A 22,026-nucleotide genomic window follows, 5' to 3' on the forward strand; every position below is an offset into this window, starting at 1 on the left:
CTTTACGTGATATTTTATAATTATTAGATTATTATAAAAAAAAAAATTAAATATTAAATGTAGTTTTCCTTTCTGTTCTAGTATTATCTAATTATTATCTTATCTTATTTACTCTCAACAAAAAAAAATAAAAAGAAAGACGTTTAGCGGAAGTGGTGTCATGATTGCGCAATCGCTTCCCTTAACCCTTCAGAAGAAGAGAGTCGAAGTCTCGAGATGTCGTTCTTTGCTGCTCTTTTAAACTGGATTCCTTCCATTCTGCTGTTTATTCTGGGCCTAGCGCTGTTGACTTTTCTTTGTTTTTGTCTGTACCTCCACTACATCCACACCAAGTATGACCACATACCTGGGCCCCCGAGAGACAGGTAAGAACTTTGGTAAAGTTGACTTGGAAGCTTTGATCTTTGGACTTTAATATTTTTTGAAACGTGTTTGATAACAGACCTGAAGCTTTTCTAGACAACGTGTTAACAAAAAGCGCTTTTAAACAAAAACAAATCCGTCGTTTTGTCCTGATAAAATACCCGCATCAATCCGCGGGTGAGACGAGGAGACGGCGTTCAAGGGACCGTCCTCCAATAGACTAAAAGTGAAAAATTAGTGACTTCTTATGATTTGTGTTTTCTAACTCCTTAACACCGAAATTTGATCAGTTATAATAAATCTCCCTATGATGTTACTAAATTCGTATGTTTTTTTTTTTAATTTCCTTCTTTCACAGATTTTCACAATTATTCGTATACAATCCTATTAACAAGCCAAGTTCAAATCTGTGAGATATGCATTTTTTTTTTAAATTATTCTATTCTTATTTTGTTGTTCAGCTTTCTCCTAGGACATGCACCAACAGTTCAGAAGACTGTGAATGAAGAAGGATTGCTACATGAGGTCCTTTTGCAATGGTAATACTTGATAATATTGAGTGTGAATTCTGAAATGCTTCCGTTTGTTTTGAGAGATTTTTTAAAAAATATTTCCAGGACAAAGACCTATGGACCCGTGTACAGAATCAATCTTTTGCATTCAACGTACATTATTACAACCTGTCCTGAGGCAACCAAGGCAAGAGTGTTCTTAAATTGTGCTAAATTAATTTAACAATTTTTTTTACCTACATTTCTACTTCCAGGAAATCTTGATGAACCCGAAATACCTGAAGGAAAAACTAATGCACGACAAATTCTTCAACCTCTTTGGTGTGAGGTAACCTTAAAGAATATCATATGATGAAATATTAGACATTAACGCATTTTTTCCTCAAGGTTACTCGGCAACGGAATGCTAACAGCAATAGATCATGATGCTTGGTATAAACAGCGACGGATTATGGACCCTGCATTTAGCAGCTTGTGAGTTATTTATGACCCTTAACATGTTCCATTAAAAGCACATGTTTTTTATTTGTTTGTTTGTGTAACACAAATATTAGGCGGTCTTTCGAACCATCTATAGTGTATCTATAGTAATTTCGTTGCTTGGCAACCGTTAAATAACACAGCAGAGTAAATGTATATGTACAAAGTATAAATATGAATATAAATAAGTTAAAAAGAGTGCAATATGTTATAAATAGAATAAATACATAATATATTAAATATTGCAACGGATGCTGCGGAACCTTCTGCCAGATGCCAGGAGAGAGAACACATATTAATAATAGCGAACATATTGGGTGAAAGTGTGCTGCTTTTCTACTCCTTATTTTGACGCACCAATTCAGGGTACTTAAGTCATAAATGGAACAGTGATATTCTCTACAAGTGATAGAGAAGCAGTTTTTTTTTAGTGACTTTGTTTTCACCAGAATGTGCAAGTCTTTATCGAATCACGTAGTTAATGTTCATAACTGTAGTTCATTAGTTTAGCCACTAGATAGAGTTCTTTGAGTGTGTTCGCTGGCATGGGGATGGGTCTTCTCGCAGGAACCATTTTCCGGTGTGCTTTTGTTTTGGAATCTACAGGGTAGCCACAGGATCAATCTGTGAAAGTAAGTAAGTAAGTAGGAAATTTGTATTTATATAGCGCTTTTCCAGACCAGAGTCACAAAGCGCTTAAACAATCAAAATATATTCAATAAAATATATACTTTAAAGGTCAAGTTAACACTTAGAACAACACAGGAGTTCCAGAAAATCAAGGAAAAGGCTGGACAAATAAAAACATCTATCCTATACGTCCACCTTTAGCGATCGCCTCCATGTTTTGGCAGTCTCAATTCTATAATTTGTACAACGTAAATGAGAGTATAGAGACAAAACACCATATCAATTTTGATCTATAGTGAATTGTTCAATGGTTTTTAAGAGCTTTTAATTCTGATACTTCAATCAATTTAATACAAATTTGCTTAACAAAAAGCATGAAAAGAAAAACAAAGAACATTTTATTTAAGGACAAAATTTGTTTTTTAAATATTCTTTTGTATTTTTCTTAGTCTAATCTCTTTTTTGATAAGATTGAAATCAAAACTATTTGTAGTCTTAACTGTGTCTCTTCCAAACATTAAACTTTAATGGTTAATATATAAGCCAGACTGCGGAAAATCAGGGCTAAAGAACTTATCTGCAAACATTATGTTGGCGACATGCAGAGATACCAGCACGCGCCAATTGCAAACCAGTTTTTGATGGATCTTTTGAGGCTCTGACTCACCTGCCTCCTCTGACTGATGTCATTAACTGGTGGAGTAATTTCCAGGTATCTGAGAGGACTCATGGGCACCTTCAATGAACGAGCTGAGAAACTGACGAGTGATCTCAATGAAGTCGCTGATAGTGAATCTGAGGCCGGCATGCTCCATCTTTTCAACCACGTCACCCTGGATGTCATTGCTAAGGTGTTGATCGTCATGATACCTTGATGAAGCTTCATGAAGCAGTGTCATGATTTTCAGAGCCCACTAGACTCCGCTCAATTCTTTGAACAGATAAAATGATGAAACTACACATTAATTTTAAAATGGATGCACTACTGAGCTCTTCAAATTCAACACTGCTTCATGAAGCTTCATCTGTCCGTCACGATTTACCAGCTGTCTCTCACACTGGTCCAGTTGTTTATCTAATGTCTAAACTATAATTTCTCTCCACCAGGCTGCATTTGGAGTAGATCTAGAACTCAAGAGAAACCAGTCGCCTTTCCCTGGAGCTATTGAAACTGTCTTAAAAGGGATGATTTTCAATATTAGAGATGTTTTTTTCAAGGTAAAACTGAACTGTTTATTCAGGCTCATGTTTTTAAGGTGACTATACATGTTTCATTTACAGTATAAACTGAAGAACAGGCCTTTTATTAATAAAGTCAGAGAAGCATGTCAACTCCTGCGCACAACAGGCGCCAAGTGGATCAATGATCGGAAAACTGCCATGAAAAACGGTGACGATGTTCCGAAGGACATTCTCACTCAAATCATCAAGTCTGCAGGAAAAGGTCTGAATATTGAGCTGTTTGTAAGAAAAATAATCAGATTATTGACCTCAGAATCTTCTTTTTTTTTAGAGGAAATCACAGCTGAAGAACATGACGAGTTGATGTTGGATAATTTTGTGACGTTCTTCATCGCTGGTGAGTTTTTATTACGTTGCAAATTCCTGATGTTTACACAAAGAACAGCTTGAAGTTAGTTTTAAACGCTCTTAATTTAAAATAATCTTTCAGTTCAGGAGGTGGTGCTCTCAGTTTTACATATGATATGAGTTTTTTCAAATGAGTGTTTCAGAGCAAAAGTGTATAAAGAAAATGGGTAGAATTTATAATGTGACCTCATTAACAGTTTCATGAAACCCGATCAACGCATCTCTACTGCTCAATACTAGAGCAATACAGAACTAAATACACTGACAAACGTGCAACTTAAATGGTTGAAGATGTTGGCTAGGCTCTTCAAAATTGGAGCATATAAAAGTATCTGCAAACATTATATTGGCGGCAAACAGCAGCATTTTCATAACTTAACTTTGTTTGTGATGGTTTGCACAATCAGAAGTGAGGCGTGGGATTGTCGCACCACCCATGTTTCCGCACCTGTATTTGAACAGCAACTATACAAATCCAAGGATTTGACTATAAAAATGAACAAAATAAGTCATGCACAGAGATCGTTGGGCAAATATTGGATATCTATTTCATGTTATCTGACTCTGCTTCACCTGTCTCTCACAGACACTCATCACACATGAGAAACACTTTCCTCAACATGTCCGTTTTCAATCTCGTTTTTACTTGGAGCTTTAACATTCTTGTGTTCCTCTTTTGTGGCCTTTTCCTTGCTTTCCTGTGCTACTGCGTGTACCTCCAGTACATCTACATGAAGTATGACCACATACCTGGACCCCCGAGAGAAAGGTGAGTTTTGAAGTGCATCTTCGCTCAAATGTAACGACCACAACGAATCATTTTGTATCGTCACAGCTTCTTTTTTTGGACATGCCCAGATGATTACAAGAGTTCTGAATAGTGGGGGAGTTCTGCACGACACGTTGTTGCAATGGTAAGTTTAATTTATAGCATGAATCAGGGCCGATTCTAGGACCAGAAGTGCTCAGCATCGAGACTGCTGTCTACAATATATGAGGTCTTAGCTGACCTATAGAGTCTGTAAAAAATGGAACTTCAGAGCTACAAAATATTGTCAAACTCCATTTGTAATATGTGTGCTATACTTTTCAGGGCTAAGACATATGGACCTGTGTATAAAGTACACGCTTTACATTACGTATTGATATGCACTTCTTGCCCTGAAGCAACAAAGGTAGGCAACTCTTACAAAGAAATGTCTATTATCCTTGTAAACCTTTTTATCACGTTGTTTTCGATTTTCATGACAGGAAATCCTAATGTCTCTAAAACACCCCAAAACCAAGTTTCTTTACAAGTGTTTGTTTGATTTATTCGGTGAAAGGTAGGTCATCTTTAATTATTTTGTACACGGACACAGCGACCAAGTACGTGACTTCGAGAATTTCAAATTATTTGCTATATTCGCATCTAGGTTTGTGGGTAATGGCCTGGTAACAGCACGGGACAATGAGAAGTGGTACAAACAAAGACGCGTTTTGGATCCTGCCTTCAGCAGCCTGTGAGTTTTTCATTCAAAAAGAAAAAAAAAACATGTGTAGATATGTTTTTGAATTGTCTTTTCTCTCAATTTTGAGCCTCAGAATTGCTAAATGCTCTCAACTCGAGCTACACAATTCAATTGATCTGCCAGGAAGAAGAATAAGTTACTTTTTTTCCAGTGAGATAAGAAACAAGTCTATTAAATGGAAAAAATTAAAGCAGTTCCCAAAGGGAGCTTAAAACAAAAGTCATGGAAAAGGCACACACTTCATCTAAAGGGGCAAGAAATATATTCAATATAAATAACTTTAGATACTTCGTAACTGAAAGAGATTATATTCATCTTGATTTTCCAACTACAAATACAGGTATCTAAAAGGACTGATTGGCACCTTCAACGATGGAGCAGAGAAACTGATGAGTAAACTCAGCAAAGCGGCCGAGAGCCAATGTGAAGTCAGCATGCTACGTCTCATTAACTGTGTCACACTTGATGTCATTGCCAAGGTAATGTGATAAAGTTTGCTCACACTGGCTCAGAGCAAGGGAATCAAACCCTCATTTATTTTAAGGTTGCATTCGGCATGGAGTTAGACCCCATGAAGGGTGACTCGCCTTTCCCTGACGCTGTCGCCACCTGTCTTAAAGGGATGGTATACAACATAAGAGATGCTTTCATTCGGGTACGGCCACATCTTTGCATGGATCACTCTTTTAACTAACTCTAACTCTTTTAGTTCAGACCCGAGAAGAGACCATTTATTAAGAAAGTACAAGATTCTTGTCATCTGCTGCGTGTGACTGGAGCCAAGTGTATTCAAGAGAGAAAGGCTGCCATGCGAAGAGGCGACGACGTTCCAAATGATATACTGACGAAAATCCTCGAGATTGAAGGCCAAGGTTCAATGCCAATGGATGCTTTGTAAAATGCACCACAACTGAAATCTTCTTTGTCCTTAAAAAAGAAAACACAACCAAAGAACATGAAGAGTTGCTGGTGGACATTTTTGTTACGTTTTTCATTGCGGGTGAGTTTTGTGTTTTTGTAGTTGATTTATAGATTTGGAAATTTAAAATATCTTTCTATTCCAAAAACCACAGTCAAAAAACACATAGCACTCCAAAGTGTGTGAGTCGTTGTTTGTCTCTGTGACCTGAAAATAAACCCAAAATATACACAAAAGATATACTGTAGGTTTTGTCATGTTACAGGACAAGAAACAACAACCAACCTTATGGGTTTCTGCATCATGGAACTGGGACAACATCCTGAAATTCTACAGAGGTATAATTAGTCTGTCAGTCATCCATAACTCTTTTAAAGTGTCCTTTCCCATTTTCCAGAGCACAGAAAGAGGTGGATGATGTCATTGGGTCAAAATGCGAAGTATCTTATGATGATCTGGGAAAGTTAGTTTACCTTTCTCAGGTACTTAATGGATGTTGATATTTAAAACCACAACGTTTTACCATCATTTATTATGAAATAATTGAGGTACTTTACTCGTTTTGTCATGTTCAGGTACTAAAGGAGGTTCTAAGGCTTTACCCGACTGCACCGGCCACAATACGGGAAGTAAACGATGATTTTGTTATCAATGGGATTCACATACCTGGAGGATTCATTTGCATAGTAAGCATTTGCATAGTAAGTCGTTCACCCTCTATCAATGTGCAGTAAAGTGAAACAACCAGTATTCTCTGCTCAATGTGACAGACAGTGTCAGGAATGACTGTTAAATCGGAAGCTTGTGCAATGCTGTAGTTCAACAGGTTTGGCTTTGGGACCCACCATTTCCTAGTTGTCCCGTGTAGCTTCTCATTCATCAGGGCCATGGTTTTCCAATGGGCTCCAAAGTGAGGCAACTGGACAGAGTCATTTTTAAGTCTTTTTCCATTTAATCCAAGAACCAAAGTCCCTCTCTAGGCCTACCGACCTGATTTCTACAACCCACACATTGATCCCAACTCCTCATAATTGTTCTCTGCTTAGCAAGGTATACTGTTTACTGGCTAATCAGACCCGCTCCTTGGAACTGAAAAATCCTCTTGGGTAAGAGGTGAATTGTTTCCCAAAACTCTACTCAGTCCAGTTGCCTTGCTTTGAAACCTAGCTCATCTCAGTTAGGACAGATTACCTTATCTTAATCTAAGAAAAACAAACAAACTACCCAACCACTACAAACAAAATGACAAAAAGAAAACTGTATTTATATCTATATTAGAAAAGAAAACACATTCTTTGAACTTTTCGATATATTACAATAATATGTTTTAAGTAACAAACAAGGTAACAAATGTTTACAAACTTTAGAAGGAAAATAATAATAATAATGTCCTGCCTGGGATCTGAAACTCAGTTGGGTTAACGGCTGTTGGACAAACATTCATTTAGTTTTTTCTTATCATAATGTACTTTTAATGCATATCCAACATGTGTGCGTGAGTAAAGCTGGTTAGATATGAAATAACAAGTAGCCAATTGAACAAGCGCATATATACATACACATTTATATATTTAAATATATGACTCTAGTTAACATTGCCTCACCTACCATGAACCTCACATCACTTACTGGGAGTAACCAATAGTGGAGCTCCATAATGTAGAACTAGACGTCATTCGTCTTGCTTCTTAACCCTGCTTCTCCAAAAATGTAGATGGATTCCTATGTTGCTGGAAGACTGGACAGGTTCTTCAAGGATCCGCTCATATTTGACCCGGATCGATTCCACCCGGACGCCCCCAAGTAGAACATTTTTGCACTGTAAACATGTACCTGCAACATATCAAATATTTGTTTTGTTTTATCAGGCCTTATTATTGTTACTATCCCTTTGGCCTCGGACCACGCGCCTGTTTGGGTCAGAACTTTTCTCAGGTGTGTAAAATCCACCAGTCAATTCAATACAAAGCTACTGATAAATGTGTGTTGTCTTTCCAGATCGAGGTTAAAGTGGTAATGGCCAAGCTGCTGCAGAGATTTGACTTTACTTTGACCCCTGGACAAACTTTAGACATCCAAGACACGTCAACCCTCAAACCAAAGAGCGGAGTCATGTGTCAAATTAAACACAGATATGGAAAAATTTAACCCGAAATTAACAATGAAAAATCAATTAAACCATAAATCCACCACATTCTTCACTATATACACTAACTATTTTTCAAGCTTAGCAGTCTGAGCCGCAGTGGTTCTGGTAGGGATGACGTCACCATTTTGACAAGGTCCGGTGCGGAATATACCCTTAATTATTTCATATTGCATTTCAAACTTGCTTGAATACTAACGAATATATACCGCTTGGTTGTTAACGGTCAATAAAATATACTCGTTGTCTTAATGCTTCAAGTTATTTGTGTTAGTTTCCATCCACCAGCATTGGACCCACTGTTCCTATTTTTTCTTTAATACAGACAGAACCTAATAAGATTGTCTTTGTGTAAAAAGCTAACGTGCAAATTTTTCAAAACACTAGTCAAAGTGTTCTTCTACATAGTAGTGGTCATTATGAGATGACTGTAATATTATATTATATCATTTTATATAATTTTATATTATATTGTATTATATTATATTATATTATATTATAAACAAACACAAAGCTTTTCTTTAATCATGAACAGAGTTAAAAAAAAAAGTCTTATCTGTCTTTGCTGTTAGATAACCGACATGAAGTGTGTGATGGGTCGTCGTGACGTCACGCGAAGGAAAACTAAACGATCGTTTAATTTATTTGATCATAATCATTTTTAACGTTTACAGATTCATCTACACTGTACGAGTTAACATTATTGCAGAACAATGAAATATGTAAAAAAAAAAAAAAAATGCAACGTTGCGCGGAAGTGGAGTCGTGATTGCGCAATCCCTTCACCGAGGATTTCAGAAGAAGGTTTAGTTCAGGTCATTAAACGTCTCAAAATGACGTTTTTTGCAGCTTTTTTGAACTGCATTCCTTATATTCTAGTGTTTGTTTTGGCTCTAGCCCTGCTTGCATTTCTTTGTTTTTGTCTGCTCGTCCACTACACTCACACCAAGTACGATCACATACCTGGACCACCGAGACACAGGTGAGAAACGCTGAGCAGCTGCTGCCTTGGATTATATATAGTTACAGACACACTCTTATTTCTTTTACAGCTTCTTGCTAGGCCATGCAATTATCTTTCGGCAGAAGATGACCGAGGGGGGAATTGTTCATGACCTTTTTGTAAAATGGTAATAATTGATTTTAACGCATTTAACTATTTCACTTCAAGATAAATGAACATTATTGAATCTTCTTTTCCAGGACGGAGACCTATGGACCTGTCCTCAGACTGAATGTCCTGCATAGAACATTCATTTTGACGACCTGTCCTGAAGCTACCAAGGTAAACTAAAATGTACTTAGACTGTGCTGAATGCATTACGCATGCAATGCAACTTAATGTTGTTTACCTGCAGGAAATCCTAATGAACCCAAAGTACCTCAAGGAAAAATCATTGCACGACAAAATTTTCAACCTTTTTGGTGTGAGGTAACGTTAAAGAAGATTGTATGACCTAATACAAGACATTAACACTTTTTTTTTGGTCAAGATTCTTTGGCGACGGACTGGTATCAGTGAGAGACCATGAGCTTTGGTACAAGCAGCGGAGGATTATGGATCCTGCATTTAGCAGCTTGTGAGTTATTCATGTTTCTGAAAATGCTCTGAAAGCAACATTTTTATTGTTTTATGTTTGTGTGTAAGGTTAACCTTTGAACCATCTACAGTTTATTGTTGGTGATCTAGAGAACATTTTTACTTTTAGTTATTTGACGGTCCTCTCTGTAATAATAAAATATTTCATTAGAATGTTGGATTTAACTTGTATTAAAGTTTTAAATTAATCTAGATCAGCATGTTTAAAACTAAAACAGGAATAGCATTCGAAAAAAGAAAACAAACCCTCTGTTTCTAGGTTCAGAAAACTGTCTTTTAACAGCATCTATGATTCTTTAAATGATAAAAAAAAAAAATGGTGTCTAATTAAATAGTTAACTAAGTAAATGCAAAAACAATAAATATTGGGGGGGACATTAAATAAGGACATCGAACTGATCCATCTATGTATAACAAGTAACATATTCAAATAAAATGTAACTGGTGAAGTCATTTCCAGGTATCTGAGAGGACTCATGGGCACCTTCAATGAACGAGCTGAGAAACTGACGAGTGATCTCAATGAAGTTGCTGATAGTGAATCTGAGACCAGCATGCTCCATCTACTCAACCACGTCACCCTGGATGTCATTGCTAAGGTGTTTTATTGATCGTCATGACACCTTGATGAAGCTTCATGAAGCAGTTTCATTATTTTCAGAGCCCACTAGATGCCCCTCTCTCCTGTATGTTTGAACAGATATAATGATGGAACTACACATTCATTTTGAAATGGAGGCACTACTGAGCTCTTCAAATTCAACACTGCTTCATGAAGCTTCATCAGTCCATCACGATTTACCAGCTGTCTCTCACACTGGTCCAGTTGTTTATCTAATGTCTAAACTATAATTTCTCTCCATCAGGCTGCATTTGGAGTAGATCTAGACCTCAAGAGAAACCAGTCACCTTTCCCTGCAGCTATTGAAACTGTCTTAAAAGGGATGATTTTCAATATTAGAGATGTTTTTTTCGAGGTAAAACTGAACTGTTTATTCAGGCTCATGTTTTTAAGGTGACTATACATGTTTCATTTACAGTATAAACTGAAGAACAGGCCTTTTGTTAATAAAGTCAGAGAAGCATGTCGACTCCTGCGCACAACAGGCGCCAAGTGGATCAATGATCGGAAAACTGCCATGAAAAACGGTGACGATGTTCCGAAGGACATTCTCACTCAAATCATCAAGTCTGCAGGAAAAGGTCTGAAGATTGAGCTGTTTGTAAGAAAAAGAATCAGATTTTTGACCTCAGAATCTTTTTTTAATTTTAGAAGAAATCACGACTGAAGAGGACGACGAGTTGATGTTGGATAATTTTGTGACGTTCTTCATCGCTGGTGAGTTTTCATTATGTTGCACATTCGTGACCTTTAAACATACCATCTTTCAATCTTTCAAACGTCCATCCTTATCTTGTCATCCATCTCAGAAAAAAAAAAGAATAAGAAATAATAGAAGTGATGAGCAACATTAGTGACAACATTTCAGTGCTTGAAACTCCAAAAGCTGAAATAGATTGTGTAAAAGAGAGGAATTTATTCTCATATTTTATCATTACTTATCTAAGTTTAAACTCTTTTTTTTTTCACAGGACAGGAAACAACGGCAAACCAATTAGCTTTTTGTGTCATGGAATTGGCAAGACATCCTGAAATTCTGGAGAAGTAAGACTCTTTCATGTTCAACTTCTGTTGTGGTCCCAGTCCAACCAAAGTGATCATAGCTTTTCAGTTGTTCTAGGAGATTACTCCTCAGCTACAGCCCTCTCCCTTCTGGGGCTCTGGAACGCGCTCTGGCTTGGCACAGACTATTGAGCTTTTTAAATCCTCTTTAAAAACCTACTTTTATTCCGTCTGCACAAATAAGAATGTCTTAAGATTTTTCTTGAAGGAGTCAATAGATCATCAAACACAGAGAGAGAGGAAGATCGTTCCAAAGCTTAGGAGCAACAGCCTGGAAGGATTTCTCTCCTCTGGTCCGGAAGCATGTTCAGGAACCATCAGTAGATTCTGATCCACAGACCTCAGAGCCCGAGCTGGGATGTAAGGAGGAGTCTGACCATGAATAGATCTGAAAGTAAGAACCAGAATTTAAAAATTGATCCTGAGAGAAACTGGCAGCCAGTGAAGAGTTTTAAGGATCAGGGAAATGTGAGTTCTTCTACTAGAGCAGGTCAGAATTCTCGCTGCAGAGTTTTGTATTAACTGCAGGTGAGACAGCTCCTTTTTGTTTAGACACAAAAATAAAATGTTACAAAATCTAAACGAGAAGCCAAAAAACGCATGGATTATAAGATCCAGATCATGTTGTGACATATTTGACATATTTCGCTAGTGTTTTTTAACCAACATTTCTGTTCCCTAGAGTGAGAAAAGAAGTGGATGACGTCATCGGGATGAAGCGGGAAATTAGTTATGATGATCTTGGACAGCTGGTCTACCTCTCGCAGGTACAAGAAAGATCATAGCTGATGAATTCAGTTTAAATTGTCTTACAATTCTTGTGGCGCCACCATCAGGTGCTGAAGGAGGTTTTGAGGATGTATTCTACTGCTCCAGGCACTTCTCGAGACCTGCATGAAGATATCATCATCAACGGTGTTCGTGTTCCTGGAGGAGGCCCTATTTTAGTATGTTTTTGACACGTGTTGACTTGTGATCACAAAGCAGCGCATCCAGAGACATTAACTTTTGCATGAACTCCTGAAAAACTATTTCAAACATTCAGTTGCACTTTTCTCTGAAATGCAGTTCAGCTCTTATGTGACTGGCAGACTGGACAAGTTCTTCAAGGATCCGCTTGTGTTTGATCCAGATCGCTTCCACCCAGACGCCCCAAAGTAAGTGAAACATCTTCATCTACTCACGATGTTTAAACAAAAAATCCCTGTTTGTGTTTAAGGCCTTATTACTGCTACTACCCCTTTTCTCTGGGACCGCGCACCTGCCTAGGAAGGGGTTTTGCGGAGGTGAGTCGTCAACAGACGTCCTATCAAAGCCATATATTTGTGTTGAACCCTCATCATTTGACAGATGGAAGCTAAAGTGGTGATGGCCAAGTTGCTGCAGAGGTTTGACTTCACTCTGACTCCAGGACAGAGTCTTGACATCATGGACACTGGAACACTGAGGCCCAAGGGCGGAGTCATGTGCACGGTCAAACATCGGAAAACATGTAACTGAGCGACAGATGTGTTGTTGTGGCTCAGAAGCGGACGAGTGAAAATAAGAAGAAATGTGATTTTGCATGGTAGACATTATTTGAGGATATAAGGCAAAGAAGAAATTCATTGATCAAGGTTTATTTATTCCAACTTTTGTGGATTAGCTATTATTTGCTTCCAAAGTGTTTAATCTGCTAATAAAGCTAAATTAAGAAGGCTTGTAACCAGATACTGTCAATCTAAGACTCAGTAGCTACTGAAATAATTATACAGAGTATTAAAAATACATTTGAAAATATAATAATTACCCAATCTATGTTGAATATATTGTGAAGAAGTCGCATCGATTAGGAATCAAAGACTATTTATAAAATCTCTGCACTTCGTCAAAATTAAAAGACACAGAGCTAGAACATGAAGTGGTACTTACACATTATGTACAGCAGGATCATTTAAGAAAACATAAAGTTGTTAGATAATTCCCTGTTAATAATACTGTACCAAGAAGATAAGCAGTGTGGAGGCGAGGTTGTTATGTGCCGACCGAGGTCCAACAAAGTAGGTTAAAGTAAAACGTGTATTTACAAGGATCAAAACTGTTTGTTGAAATGTTATAAATCAACGTTTTATTGCCACTGTTGACTAATAAATTATCTTTTTAATTATTAAACTTGTGTGAGTTTACTGTTGTATCTGTTAGGCTAAAGAAAAAACCTGTGACACATATACACAAAAAAATATATATTTATTTGTAAAGTGAAGGGAATATTAATCTGATACTGCTAGTTTACCACATGGATAAAAGATGGTATTATTCTGAGTTAAGTTCACCTTTATATACATTCCAAACAGAATAAAAAAAAATTTAGAGATCAATTCTGTAGCCTATAATTTCTTAAATTAAATTGAGGACATTTTTAATGAATTACGTACAGATAAAAATATATTTTCTTTGAATTCACGTCTTACAGTATGTCATAAAAATGTTATAAATAAAAACACAAAATGGATTTAAAAAAAGAAACCTGACCTCATAACCAAAGAGAAGGCAGCTTTACGTGATATTTTATAATTATTAGATTATTATAAAAAAAAAATTTAAATATTAAATGTAGTTTTCCTTTCTGTTCTAGTATTATCTAATTATTATCTTATCTTATTTACTCTCAACAAAAAAAAATAAAAAGAAAGACGTTTAGCGGAAGTGGTGTCATGATTGCGCAATCGCTTCCCTTAACCCTTCAGAAGAAGAGAGTCGAAGTCTCGAGATGTCGTTCTTTGCTGCTCTTTTAAACTGGATTCCTTCCATTCTGCTGTTTATTCTGGGCCTAGCGCTGTTGACTTTTCTTTGTTTTTGTCTGTACCTCCACTACATCCACACCAAGTATGACCACATACCTGGGCCCCCGAGAGACAGGTAAGAACTTTGGTAAAGTTGACTTGGAAGCTTTGATCTTTGGACTTTAATATTTTTTGAAACGTGTTTGATAACAGACCTGAAGCTTTTCTAGACAACGTGTTAACAAAAAGCGCTTTTAAACAAAAACAAATCCGTCGTTTTGTCCTGATAAAATACCCGCATCAATCCGCGGGTGAGACGAGGAGACGGCGTTCAAGGGACCGTCCTCCAATAGACTAAAAGTGAAAAATTAGTGACTTCTTATGATTTGTGTTTTCTAACTCCTTAACACCGAAATTTGATCAGTTATAATAAATCTCCCTATGATGTTACTAAATTCGTATGTTTTTTTTTTTAATTTCCTTCTTTCACAGATTTTCACAATTATTCGTATACAATCCTATTAACAAGCCAAGTTCAAATCTGTGAGATATGCATTTTTTTTTTAAATTATTCTATTCTTATTTTGTTGTTCAGCTTTCTCCTAGGACATGCACCAACAGTTCAGAAGACTGTGAATGAAGAAGGATTGCTACATGAGGTCCTTTTGCAATGGTAATACTTGATAATATTGAGTGTGAATTCTGAAATGCTTCCGTTTGTTTTGAGAGATTTTTTTAAAAATATTTCCAGGACAAAGACCTATGGACCCGTGTACAGAATCAATCTTTTGCATTCAACGTACATTATTACAACCTGTCCTGAGGCAACCAAGGCAAGAGTGTTCTTAAATTGTGCTAAATTAATTTAACAATTTTTTTTACCTACATTTCTACTTCCAGGAAATCTTGATGAACCCGAAATACCTGAAGGAAAAACTAATGCACGACAAATTCTTCAACCTCTTTGGTGTGAGGTAACCTTAAAGAATATCATATGATGAAATATTAGACATTAACGCATTTTTTCCTCAAGGTTACTCGGCAACGGAATGCTAACAGCAATAGATCATGATGCTTGGTATAAACAGCGACGGATTATGGACCCTGCATTTAGCAGCTTGTGAGTTATTTATGACCCTTAACATGTTCCATTAAAAGCACATGTTTTTTATTTGTTTGTTTGTGTAACACAAATATTAGGCGGTCTTTCGAACCATCTATAGTGTATCTATAGTAATTTCGTTGCTTGGCAACCGTTAAATAACACAGCAGAGTAAATGTATATGTACAAAGTATAAATATGAATATAAATAAGTTAAAAAGAGTGCAATATGTTATAAATAGAATAAATACATAATATATTAAATATTGCAACGGATGCTGCGGAACCTTCTGCCAGATGCCAGGAGAGAGAACACATATTAATAATAGCGAACATATTGGGTGAAAGTGTGCTGCTTTTCTACTTTTCTACTCCTTATTTTGACGCACCAATTCAGGGTACTTAAGTCATAAATGGAACAGTGATATTCTCTACAAGTGATAGAGAAGCAGTTTTTTTTTAGTGACTTTGTTTTCACCAGAATGTGCAAGTCTTTATCGAATCACGTAGTTAATGTTCATAACTGTAGTTCATTAGTTTAGCCACTAGATAGAGTTCTTTGAGTGTGTTCGCTGGCATGGGGATGGGTCTTCTCGCAGGAACCATTTTCCGGTGTGCTTTTGTTTTGGAATCTACAGGGTAGCCACAGGATCAATCTGTGAAAGTAAGTAAGTAAGTAGGAAATTTGTATTTATATAGCGCTTTTCCAGACCAGAGTCACAAAGCGCTTAAACAATCAAAATATATTCAATAAAATATATACTTTAAAGGTCAAGTTAACACTTAGAACAACACAGGAGTTCCAGAAAATCAAGGAAAAGGCTGGACAAATAAAAACATCTATCCTATACGTCCACCTTTAGCGATCGCCTCCATGTTTTGGCAGTCTCAATTCTATAATTTGTACAACGTAAATGAGAGTATAGAGACAAAACACCATATCAATTTTGATCTATAGTGAATTGTTCAATGGTTTTTAAGAGCTTTTAATTCTGATACTTCAATCAATTTAATACAAATTTGCTTAACAAAAAGCATGAAAAGAAAAACAAAGAACATTTTATTTAAGGACAAAATTTGTTTTTTAAATATTCTTTTGTATTTTTCTTAGTCTAATCTCTTTTTTGATAAGATTGAAATCAAAACTATTTGTAGTCTTAACTGTGTCTCTTCCAAACATTAAACTTTAATGGTTAATATATAAGCCAGACTGCGGAAAATCAGGGCTAAAGAACTTATCTGCAAACATTATGTTGGCGACATGCAGAGATACCAGCACGCGCCAATTGCAAACCAGTTTTTGATGGATCTTTTGAGGCTCTGACTCACCTGCCTCCTCTGACTGATGTCATTAACTGGTGGAGTAATTTCCAGGTATCTGAGAGGACTCATGGGCACCTTCAATGAACGAGCTGAGAAACTGACGAGTGATCTCAATGAAGTCGCTGATAGTGAATCTGAGGCCGGCATGCTCCATCTTTTCAACCACGTCACCCTGGATGTCATTGCTAAGGTGTTGATCGTCATGATACCTTGATGAAGCTTCATGAAGCAGTGTCATGATTTTCAGAGCCCACTAGACTCCGCTCAATTCTTTAAACAGATAAAATGATGAAACTACACATTAATTTTAAAATGGATGCACTACTGAGCTCTTCAAATTCAACACTGCTTCATGAAGCTTCATCTGTCCGTCACGATTTACCAGCTGTCTCTCACACTGGTCCAGTTGTTTATCTAATGTCTAAACTATAATTTCTCTCCACCAGGCTGCATTTGGAGTAGATCTAGACCTCAAGAGAAACCAGTCGCCTTTCCCTGGAGCTATTGAAACTGTCTTAAAAGGGATGATTTTCAATATTAGAGATGTTTTTTTCAAGGTAAAACTGAACTGTTTATTCAGGCTCATGTTTTTAAGGTGACTATACATGTTTCATTTACAGTATAAACTGAAGAACAGGCCTTTTATTAATAAAGTCAGAGAAGCATGTCAACTCCTGCGCACAACAGGCGCCAAGTGGATCAATGATCGGAAAACTGCCATGAAAAACGGTGACGATGTTCCGAAGGACATTCTCACTCAAATCATCAAGTCTGCAGGAAAAGGTCTGAATATTGAGCTGTTTGTAAGAAAAATAATCAGATTATTGACCTCAGAATCTTCTTTTTTTTTAGAGGAAATCACAGCTGAAGAACATGACGAGTTGATGTTGGATAATTTTGTGACGTTCTTCATCGCTGGTGAGTTTTTATTACGTTGCAAATTCCTGATGTTTACACAAAGAACAGCTTGAAGTTAGTTTTAAACGCTCTTAATTTAAAATAATCTTTCAGTTCAGGAGGTGGTGCTCTCAGTTTTACATATGATATGAGTTTTTTCAAATGAGTGTTTCAGAGCAAAAGTGTATAAAGAAAATGGGTAGAATTTATAATGTGACCTCATTAACAGTTTCATGAAACCCGATCAACGCATCTCTACTGCTCAATACTCAATCTGATTGCAGCAGGTCAAACTCTCTAGTGGTTGAAATGCCAAATATTCTGACCTACACTGAAGTCTAGAGTTGGGCAAGTTACTTTACACAATTCTTTCTCTCCAAGATGCAGTAAGTCCCTCATCATGACCATCCTTTGAAGTTATTACTTTATAAAGTTCTTCCCCGTCTGAAATCTCGGTGAACGAGAGTGAAGTCCATTACGATAAAATAATGGCTTCACTTCTTCTCCAGCCAGCTGTAATCGCGCCTCGCTTTGTTTATACAACAATCTCAAGAAAAACTGTTTTCAGTGGGCGGGGCTAAAACACCTTTTCTAATGCAAAGGTTTAATTAATAGAGACAAACTGAAACTTACTGATGAGTACAATAGAGTCCAAAACAAACTAAAGATAAAAAACAAACATTTTTATTTGTTCAGGCTTTTCCTTGATTTTCTGGAACTCCTGTGTTGTTCTCAGTATTATCTTGACCTTTAAAGTATATATCTTATTGAGTATTTTTTTGATTGTCTAAGCGCTTTGTGACCCTGGTCTGGAAAAGCGCTATTTACAGTAAATACAAACTACTTACTTACTTACTTACTTATAATAACATCATGGGGCCTGATATGCACATCAAAAGGGCTACATTTGACCCCGCGGCCACAAAGGCAAGCTATGTATATTTTATTACTTTAGAAATGGTGTTTCTGACTCAGGTTGATCCAATCCAGTGTTGCTTTAAAACTTCATAAATCTAAGCGGGATTACCTGTTCACAGAAATGGGATTTCCAAATCCAAATCATGTTGGTCCAGATTAAACATTTTCAACAACTGGCCCAACAACAACCAAGTGAAAAGCTCAGTAACTTGGCACTCATGGCGTTGTGAATCATTGGACTTGTCGAAATATACTTTGCTTGGCATTGGAGGTCTTTTTGTGTGTTTTCATTTTAAGAGCATCATTATGCTGCACAACTGCCACCTGCTGGCTGAAAATTAATGATATGATGAGAGCCAGGAATGATAAGGCAATGAGAAATAGGCAACGTATACACGTTCAAGATTGTATTTTGTAAAGTAAATGAATATATAATTTGCCATATGAAATATTTTTTATCAGTAAGAATCTTCTTCGCCCCCTCACAGGACAGGAAACAACGGCAAACCAATTAGCTTTTTGTGTCTTGGAATTGGCAAGACATCCTGAAATTCTGGAGAAGTAAGACTCTTTTATTTAAAAGTATAAATGAATAATGAATTATATGTATTGTGTGCTGATTGTCCGCATCATAACTGCGGTTCTAACATGTCATTAGAGGCTGGTTTTGGTCTCATGTGTTGCTTGTTTAGAAGATTCCGAGTAACAACTAAAGATATCTACTGAATGTCTTCAGAATCTACTGTTTCAACCAAAATGTCCTTTCCCTAGAGTGAGAAAAGAAGTGGATGACGTCATCGGGATGAAGCAGGAGATTAGTTATGAGGATCTTGGACACCTGGTCTACCTCTCGCAGGTATACGGAAATGAAAGCTGATTAATTCAGTTTAAAATGTCTTACAATTCTTGTGGCGCCACCATCAGGTGCTTAAGGAGGTTTTAAGGATCTACCCTCCTGCTCCGGTTACTATTAGAGACATGCATGAAGATATCAACATTAAGGGTGTTCGTGTTCCTGGAGGAGCCTCTATTTTCGTATGTTTTTTAAATTAATTTGTTTCCTCTCTTACTTCACTTAAGCCTGCAAAGACTATTTCACTTAACATTCAGTTGCACTTTTCTCTGAAATGCAGTTCAGCTCTTATGTGACTGGCAGACTGGACAAGTTCTTCAAGGATCCTCTTGTGTTTGATCCAGATCGCTTCCACCCAGACGCCCCAAAGTAAGTGAAACATCTTCATCTACTCACGATGTTTAACAAAAAAAAAAAATCACTTTTTGTGTTTAAGGCCTTATTACTGCTACTACCCCTTTTCTCTGGGACCGCGCTCCTGCTTAGGAAAGAGTTTTGCGGAGGTGAGTCGTCAACAGACGTCCTATCAAAACCGTATATTTGTGTTGATCCCTCATCATTTGACAGATGGAAGCTAAAGTGGTGATGGCCAAGTTGCTGCAGAGGTTTGACTTCACTCTGACTCCAGGACAGAGTCTTGACATCATGGACACTGGAACACTGAGGCCCAAGGGCGGAGTCATGTGCACGGTCAAACATCGAATCATGTAACCCAGTGGTCCCCAGCCTTTTCCAACTCAGGGCCCACTTTTAATTCTCAAAAACCTTTTTGGCCCACTTCTGACCCCATTTATGCATTATAATGCGTTCTCATTTCCTTGTCACATGTATAATACTCGAAGGAAAAACAATATAATGAAAATAATATTTGAAAATTAATATCCTTTTAAACTTAAAACATAATTATGTGTATTTTTATTTTTATACAATCACAAAAAAATTATGCCATTTTGAAAACGATTTTGCGGCCCACTTACAATAGCGGCCCACAGGTTGTGAATCACTGATGTAACATTCATTCATTGTCTACCGCTTTATCCCTTACTGGGGTCAAGGGGAGACTGGAGCCTATCCCAGTATCATAGGGTGCGAGGCAGGGGACACCCTGTCTGCAACAGGGCACATAAAGAGAGACAACCATTCACACACACTATCATACCTAAGGACAATTTCCCAACGTTCTCAATCAACCTCTTTTGGACTGTGGGAGGAAACCGGAGTGCCCGGAGTAAACCCACGCAACACTGGGAGAACATACAAACTCCACACAGAAAGGTTGGCTTGACCTGGAATCGAACCAGCAACCTTCTCACCCTCACTGATATTTGTAAATGAATATTTGTATTGATTTTGTTCAACGTACATTTTATAACATTTAATAAAGCAGCTATTAAAGTTGAAATAATCCCCGACCCCCTTTCACCCGTCTGAAAACTTTATTTAGAAGTCTCTTCCTTACTTAAAATTCTTTCTCACCAATTTCTTTTGTATTACTTAATACTGATAAAGCTTAATCGGAATCAGAATTTATCAGAAATTATTTTTTTTTATACCATTATCAGCGCGGTGTACCACCAGTAAGGAATTTGGGTTGGTAGAGTTTTCTTTATTATTTAACATGAAATCCAATCTGAAACATGAGTCAACTGTTCGCTGGGAGAGGTGTCGAAAGTCTGTAACCATGATGAGAAAGGTCGGCTGTGATCCGACCTGCAAGTCGCTGGGTCCTGGAGACATACATGTCTTGAAGAGATGGTTTACAGTTCACTCCCTTCTCACTTTCGTGCATGATACACTGCAGTCTGTTCCTGTCCCTGTTGGTGGGGCTGGCGTACCACAAGGAGGTGGATGAGGTAAGGATGAACACGATGATGGATGTGTAAAACTGCACCAGGATCTTATAAGGCAGACGGTGTTCCTTTAGCTGCCGCAGGAAAAATATCCTCTGCTGGGCCTCCTTGTTGAGGGAGCTGATGGTTTGGGTGCTGGGTGATGCTGGTGCCCAGGAAAAAAAAGAAGGAGTCCACAATAGAGAAGGGGGTGGAAGAACCTGGCAGGATGAGGGGTGGTGGAGCTGTGACTTTCCTGAAGTCGGCGATCATCTTCACTGTCTTCTGTGAAGCTGACAGCAATGCTTAGTTGAGATTTTTCACTGACAAAATTAAGTTGATCAAAGATAAAATCCCTCCCCTTTTGTGTGTAACCCATGCTGTCACTGAGCCTGTGGTCCTCATTGTGACTCTGGCTGATACATCAGCACTGGTGAGCAAGATGAAACCCTCTTGCTCGTCCAATGTCCTTCCGTGTAGATAGATAGATAGATAGATAGATAGATAGATAGATAGATAGATAGATACTTTATTCATCTCCTTAGAGAAATTCACGGTTCAGCAACTCCAGAACATGTTACAAAGAAATGGAACACAGAGGCATGCAAGTTATGTACAGTCTAAAATATACTGGAACATATGTAAGTAAGTAAGTAAGTAATATATATTTATATAGCGCTTTTCGAGACCAGGGTCACAAAGCGCTTTAACAATCAAAACAATACTCAAAACAGTACATACTTCAAAGATCAAGACAACACCGAGAACAACACAGGAGTTCGAGAAATTCAAGGAAAAACCTGCACAAATAGAAACGTCTTAAGATGTTTCTTAAAGGAGTCAGTAGACTCCATCAAGCGCAAAGAGAGAGGAAGATTGTTCCAAAGCTTAGGAGCAACAGCCTGAA

At 37.3% G+C, this 22,026-nt stretch overlaps 3 protein-coding genes across 6 annotated transcripts; all 3 read left to right on the top strand.

Annotated features, from left to right (window-relative positions):
• Positions 1-184: 184 nt before the first annotated feature.
• Positions 185-8,508, top strand: LOC148067530 (cholesterol 24-hydroxylase-like). 4 transcript variants are annotated; one of them, XM_087805040.1, is made up of 17 exons: positions 3,354-3,429; positions 3,499-3,564; positions 4,298-4,344; positions 4,411-4,489; positions 4,669-4,750; positions 4,827-4,900; positions 4,991-5,077; positions 5,427-5,565; positions 5,631-5,741; positions 5,796-5,958; positions 6,024-6,086; positions 6,271-6,343; positions 6,403-6,487; positions 6,581-6,706; positions 7,720-7,808; positions 7,874-7,940; positions 8,004-8,470. In XM_087805040.1, the coding sequence occupies exons 3-17, from the start codon at positions 4,314-4,316 to the stop codon at positions 8,151-8,153; spliced, it is 1,419 nt and encodes a 472-aa protein (XP_087661166.1). In that variant the 5' UTR covers positions 3,354-3,429; positions 3,499-3,564; positions 4,298-4,313; the 3' UTR covers positions 8,154-8,470. The 4 variants fall into 4 exon arrangements, with proteins under 4 accessions (XP_087661168.1, XP_087661166.1, XP_087661167.1 ...); XM_087805041.1 differs by having other exon boundaries at positions 6,581-6,691; positions 8,004-8,458; XM_087805042.1 differs by lacking the exons at positions 4,298-4,344; positions 4,411-4,489; positions 4,669-4,750; ... (4 more) ...; positions 5,796-5,958; positions 6,024-6,086 and adding exons at positions 185-365; positions 825-902; positions 981-1,062; ... (2 more) ...; positions 2,698-2,836; positions 3,093-3,203 and having other exon boundaries at positions 3,267-3,429; positions 6,581-6,691; positions 8,004-8,406.
• Positions 8,509-8,849: 341 nt separating this feature from the next.
• Positions 8,850-13,586, top strand: LOC148067531 (cholesterol 24-hydroxylase-like). Its single transcript, XM_087805033.1, has 15 exons — positions 8,850-9,133; positions 9,204-9,281; positions 9,355-9,436; positions 9,510-9,583; positions 9,645-9,731; positions 10,212-10,350; positions 10,618-10,728; positions 10,792-10,954; positions 11,025-11,090; positions 11,345-11,417; positions 12,118-12,202; positions 12,272-12,382; positions 12,504-12,592; positions 12,655-12,721; positions 12,786-13,586. Exons 1-15 carry the CDS (start codon positions 8,865-8,867, stop codon positions 12,933-12,935), a joined length of 1,644 nt encoding a protein of 547 aa, XP_087661159.1. The 5' UTR covers positions 8,850-8,864; the 3' UTR covers positions 12,936-13,586.
• Positions 13,587-13,818: 232 nt separating this feature from the next.
• Positions 13,819-20,695, top strand: LOC148067532 (cholesterol 24-hydroxylase-like). The gene is made up of 15 exons (XM_087805038.1): positions 13,819-14,333; positions 14,793-14,870; positions 14,949-15,030; positions 15,098-15,171; positions 15,231-15,317; positions 16,674-16,812; positions 17,069-17,179; positions 17,243-17,405; positions 17,475-17,540; positions 18,926-18,998; positions 19,209-19,293; positions 19,362-19,472; positions 19,571-19,659; positions 19,727-19,793; positions 19,858-20,695. The coding sequence occupies exons 1-15, from the start codon at positions 14,185-14,187 to the stop codon at positions 19,999-20,001; spliced, it is 1,518 nt and encodes a 505-aa protein (XP_087661164.1). The 5' UTR covers positions 13,819-14,184; the 3' UTR covers positions 20,002-20,695.
• Positions 20,696-22,026: the final 1,331 nt, after the last annotated feature.

The sequence above is a fragment of the Callionymus lyra genome, chromosome 13, assembly GCF_982586985.1.
Source record: "Callionymus lyra chromosome 13, fCalLyr1.hap1.1, whole genome shotgun sequence".
NCBI classification, from domain to species: domain Eukaryota; kingdom Metazoa; phylum Chordata; class Actinopteri; order Syngnathiformes; family Callionymidae; genus Callionymus; species Callionymus lyra.

What these genes read in the sequence shown, in the direction of transcription:
- LOC148067530 (XM_087805043.1), top strand. Translation starts at nt 4,127, where the DNA reads ATGTTATCTGACTCTGCTTCACCTGTCTCTCACAGACACTCATCACAC. An exon ending in CTGGAGGATTCATTTGCATA is followed by an intron (nt 6,692 to 7,719) that starts GTAAGCATTTGC and finishes CCAAAAATGTAG; the next exon opens with ATGGATTCCTATGTTGCTGG. An exon ending in TGGGTCAGAACTTTTCTCAG is followed by an intron (nt 7,941 to 8,003) that starts GTGTGTAAAATC and finishes TTGTCTTTCCAG; the next exon opens with ATCGAGGTTAAAGTGGTAAT.
- LOC148067531 (XM_087805033.1), top strand. Translation starts at nt 8,865, where the DNA reads ATGAAATATGTAAAAAAAAAAAAAAAATGCAACGTTGCGCGGAAGTGG. An exon ending in CCTGGACCACCGAGACACAG is followed by an intron (nt 9,134 to 9,203) that starts GTGAGAAACGCT and finishes TTTCTTTTACAG; the next exon opens with CTTCTTGCTAGGCCATGCAA. An exon ending in TAGGAAGGGGTTTTGCGGAG is followed by an intron (nt 12,722 to 12,785) that starts GTGAGTCGTCAA and finishes ATCATTTGACAG; the next exon opens with ATGGAAGCTAAAGTGGTGAT.
- LOC148067532 (XM_087805038.1), top strand. Translation starts at nt 14,185, where the DNA reads ATGTCGTTCTTTGCTGCTCTTTTAAACTGGATTCCTTCCATTCTGCTG. An exon ending in GACCCTGCATTTAGCAGCTT is followed by an intron (nt 15,318 to 16,673) that starts GTGAGTTATTTA and finishes AGTAATTTCCAG; the next exon opens with GTATCTGAGAGGACTCATGG. An exon ending in TTAGAGATGTTTTTTTCAAG is followed by an intron (nt 17,180 to 17,242) that starts GTAAAACTGAAC and finishes TTTCATTTACAG; the next exon opens with TATAAACTGAAGAACAGGCC.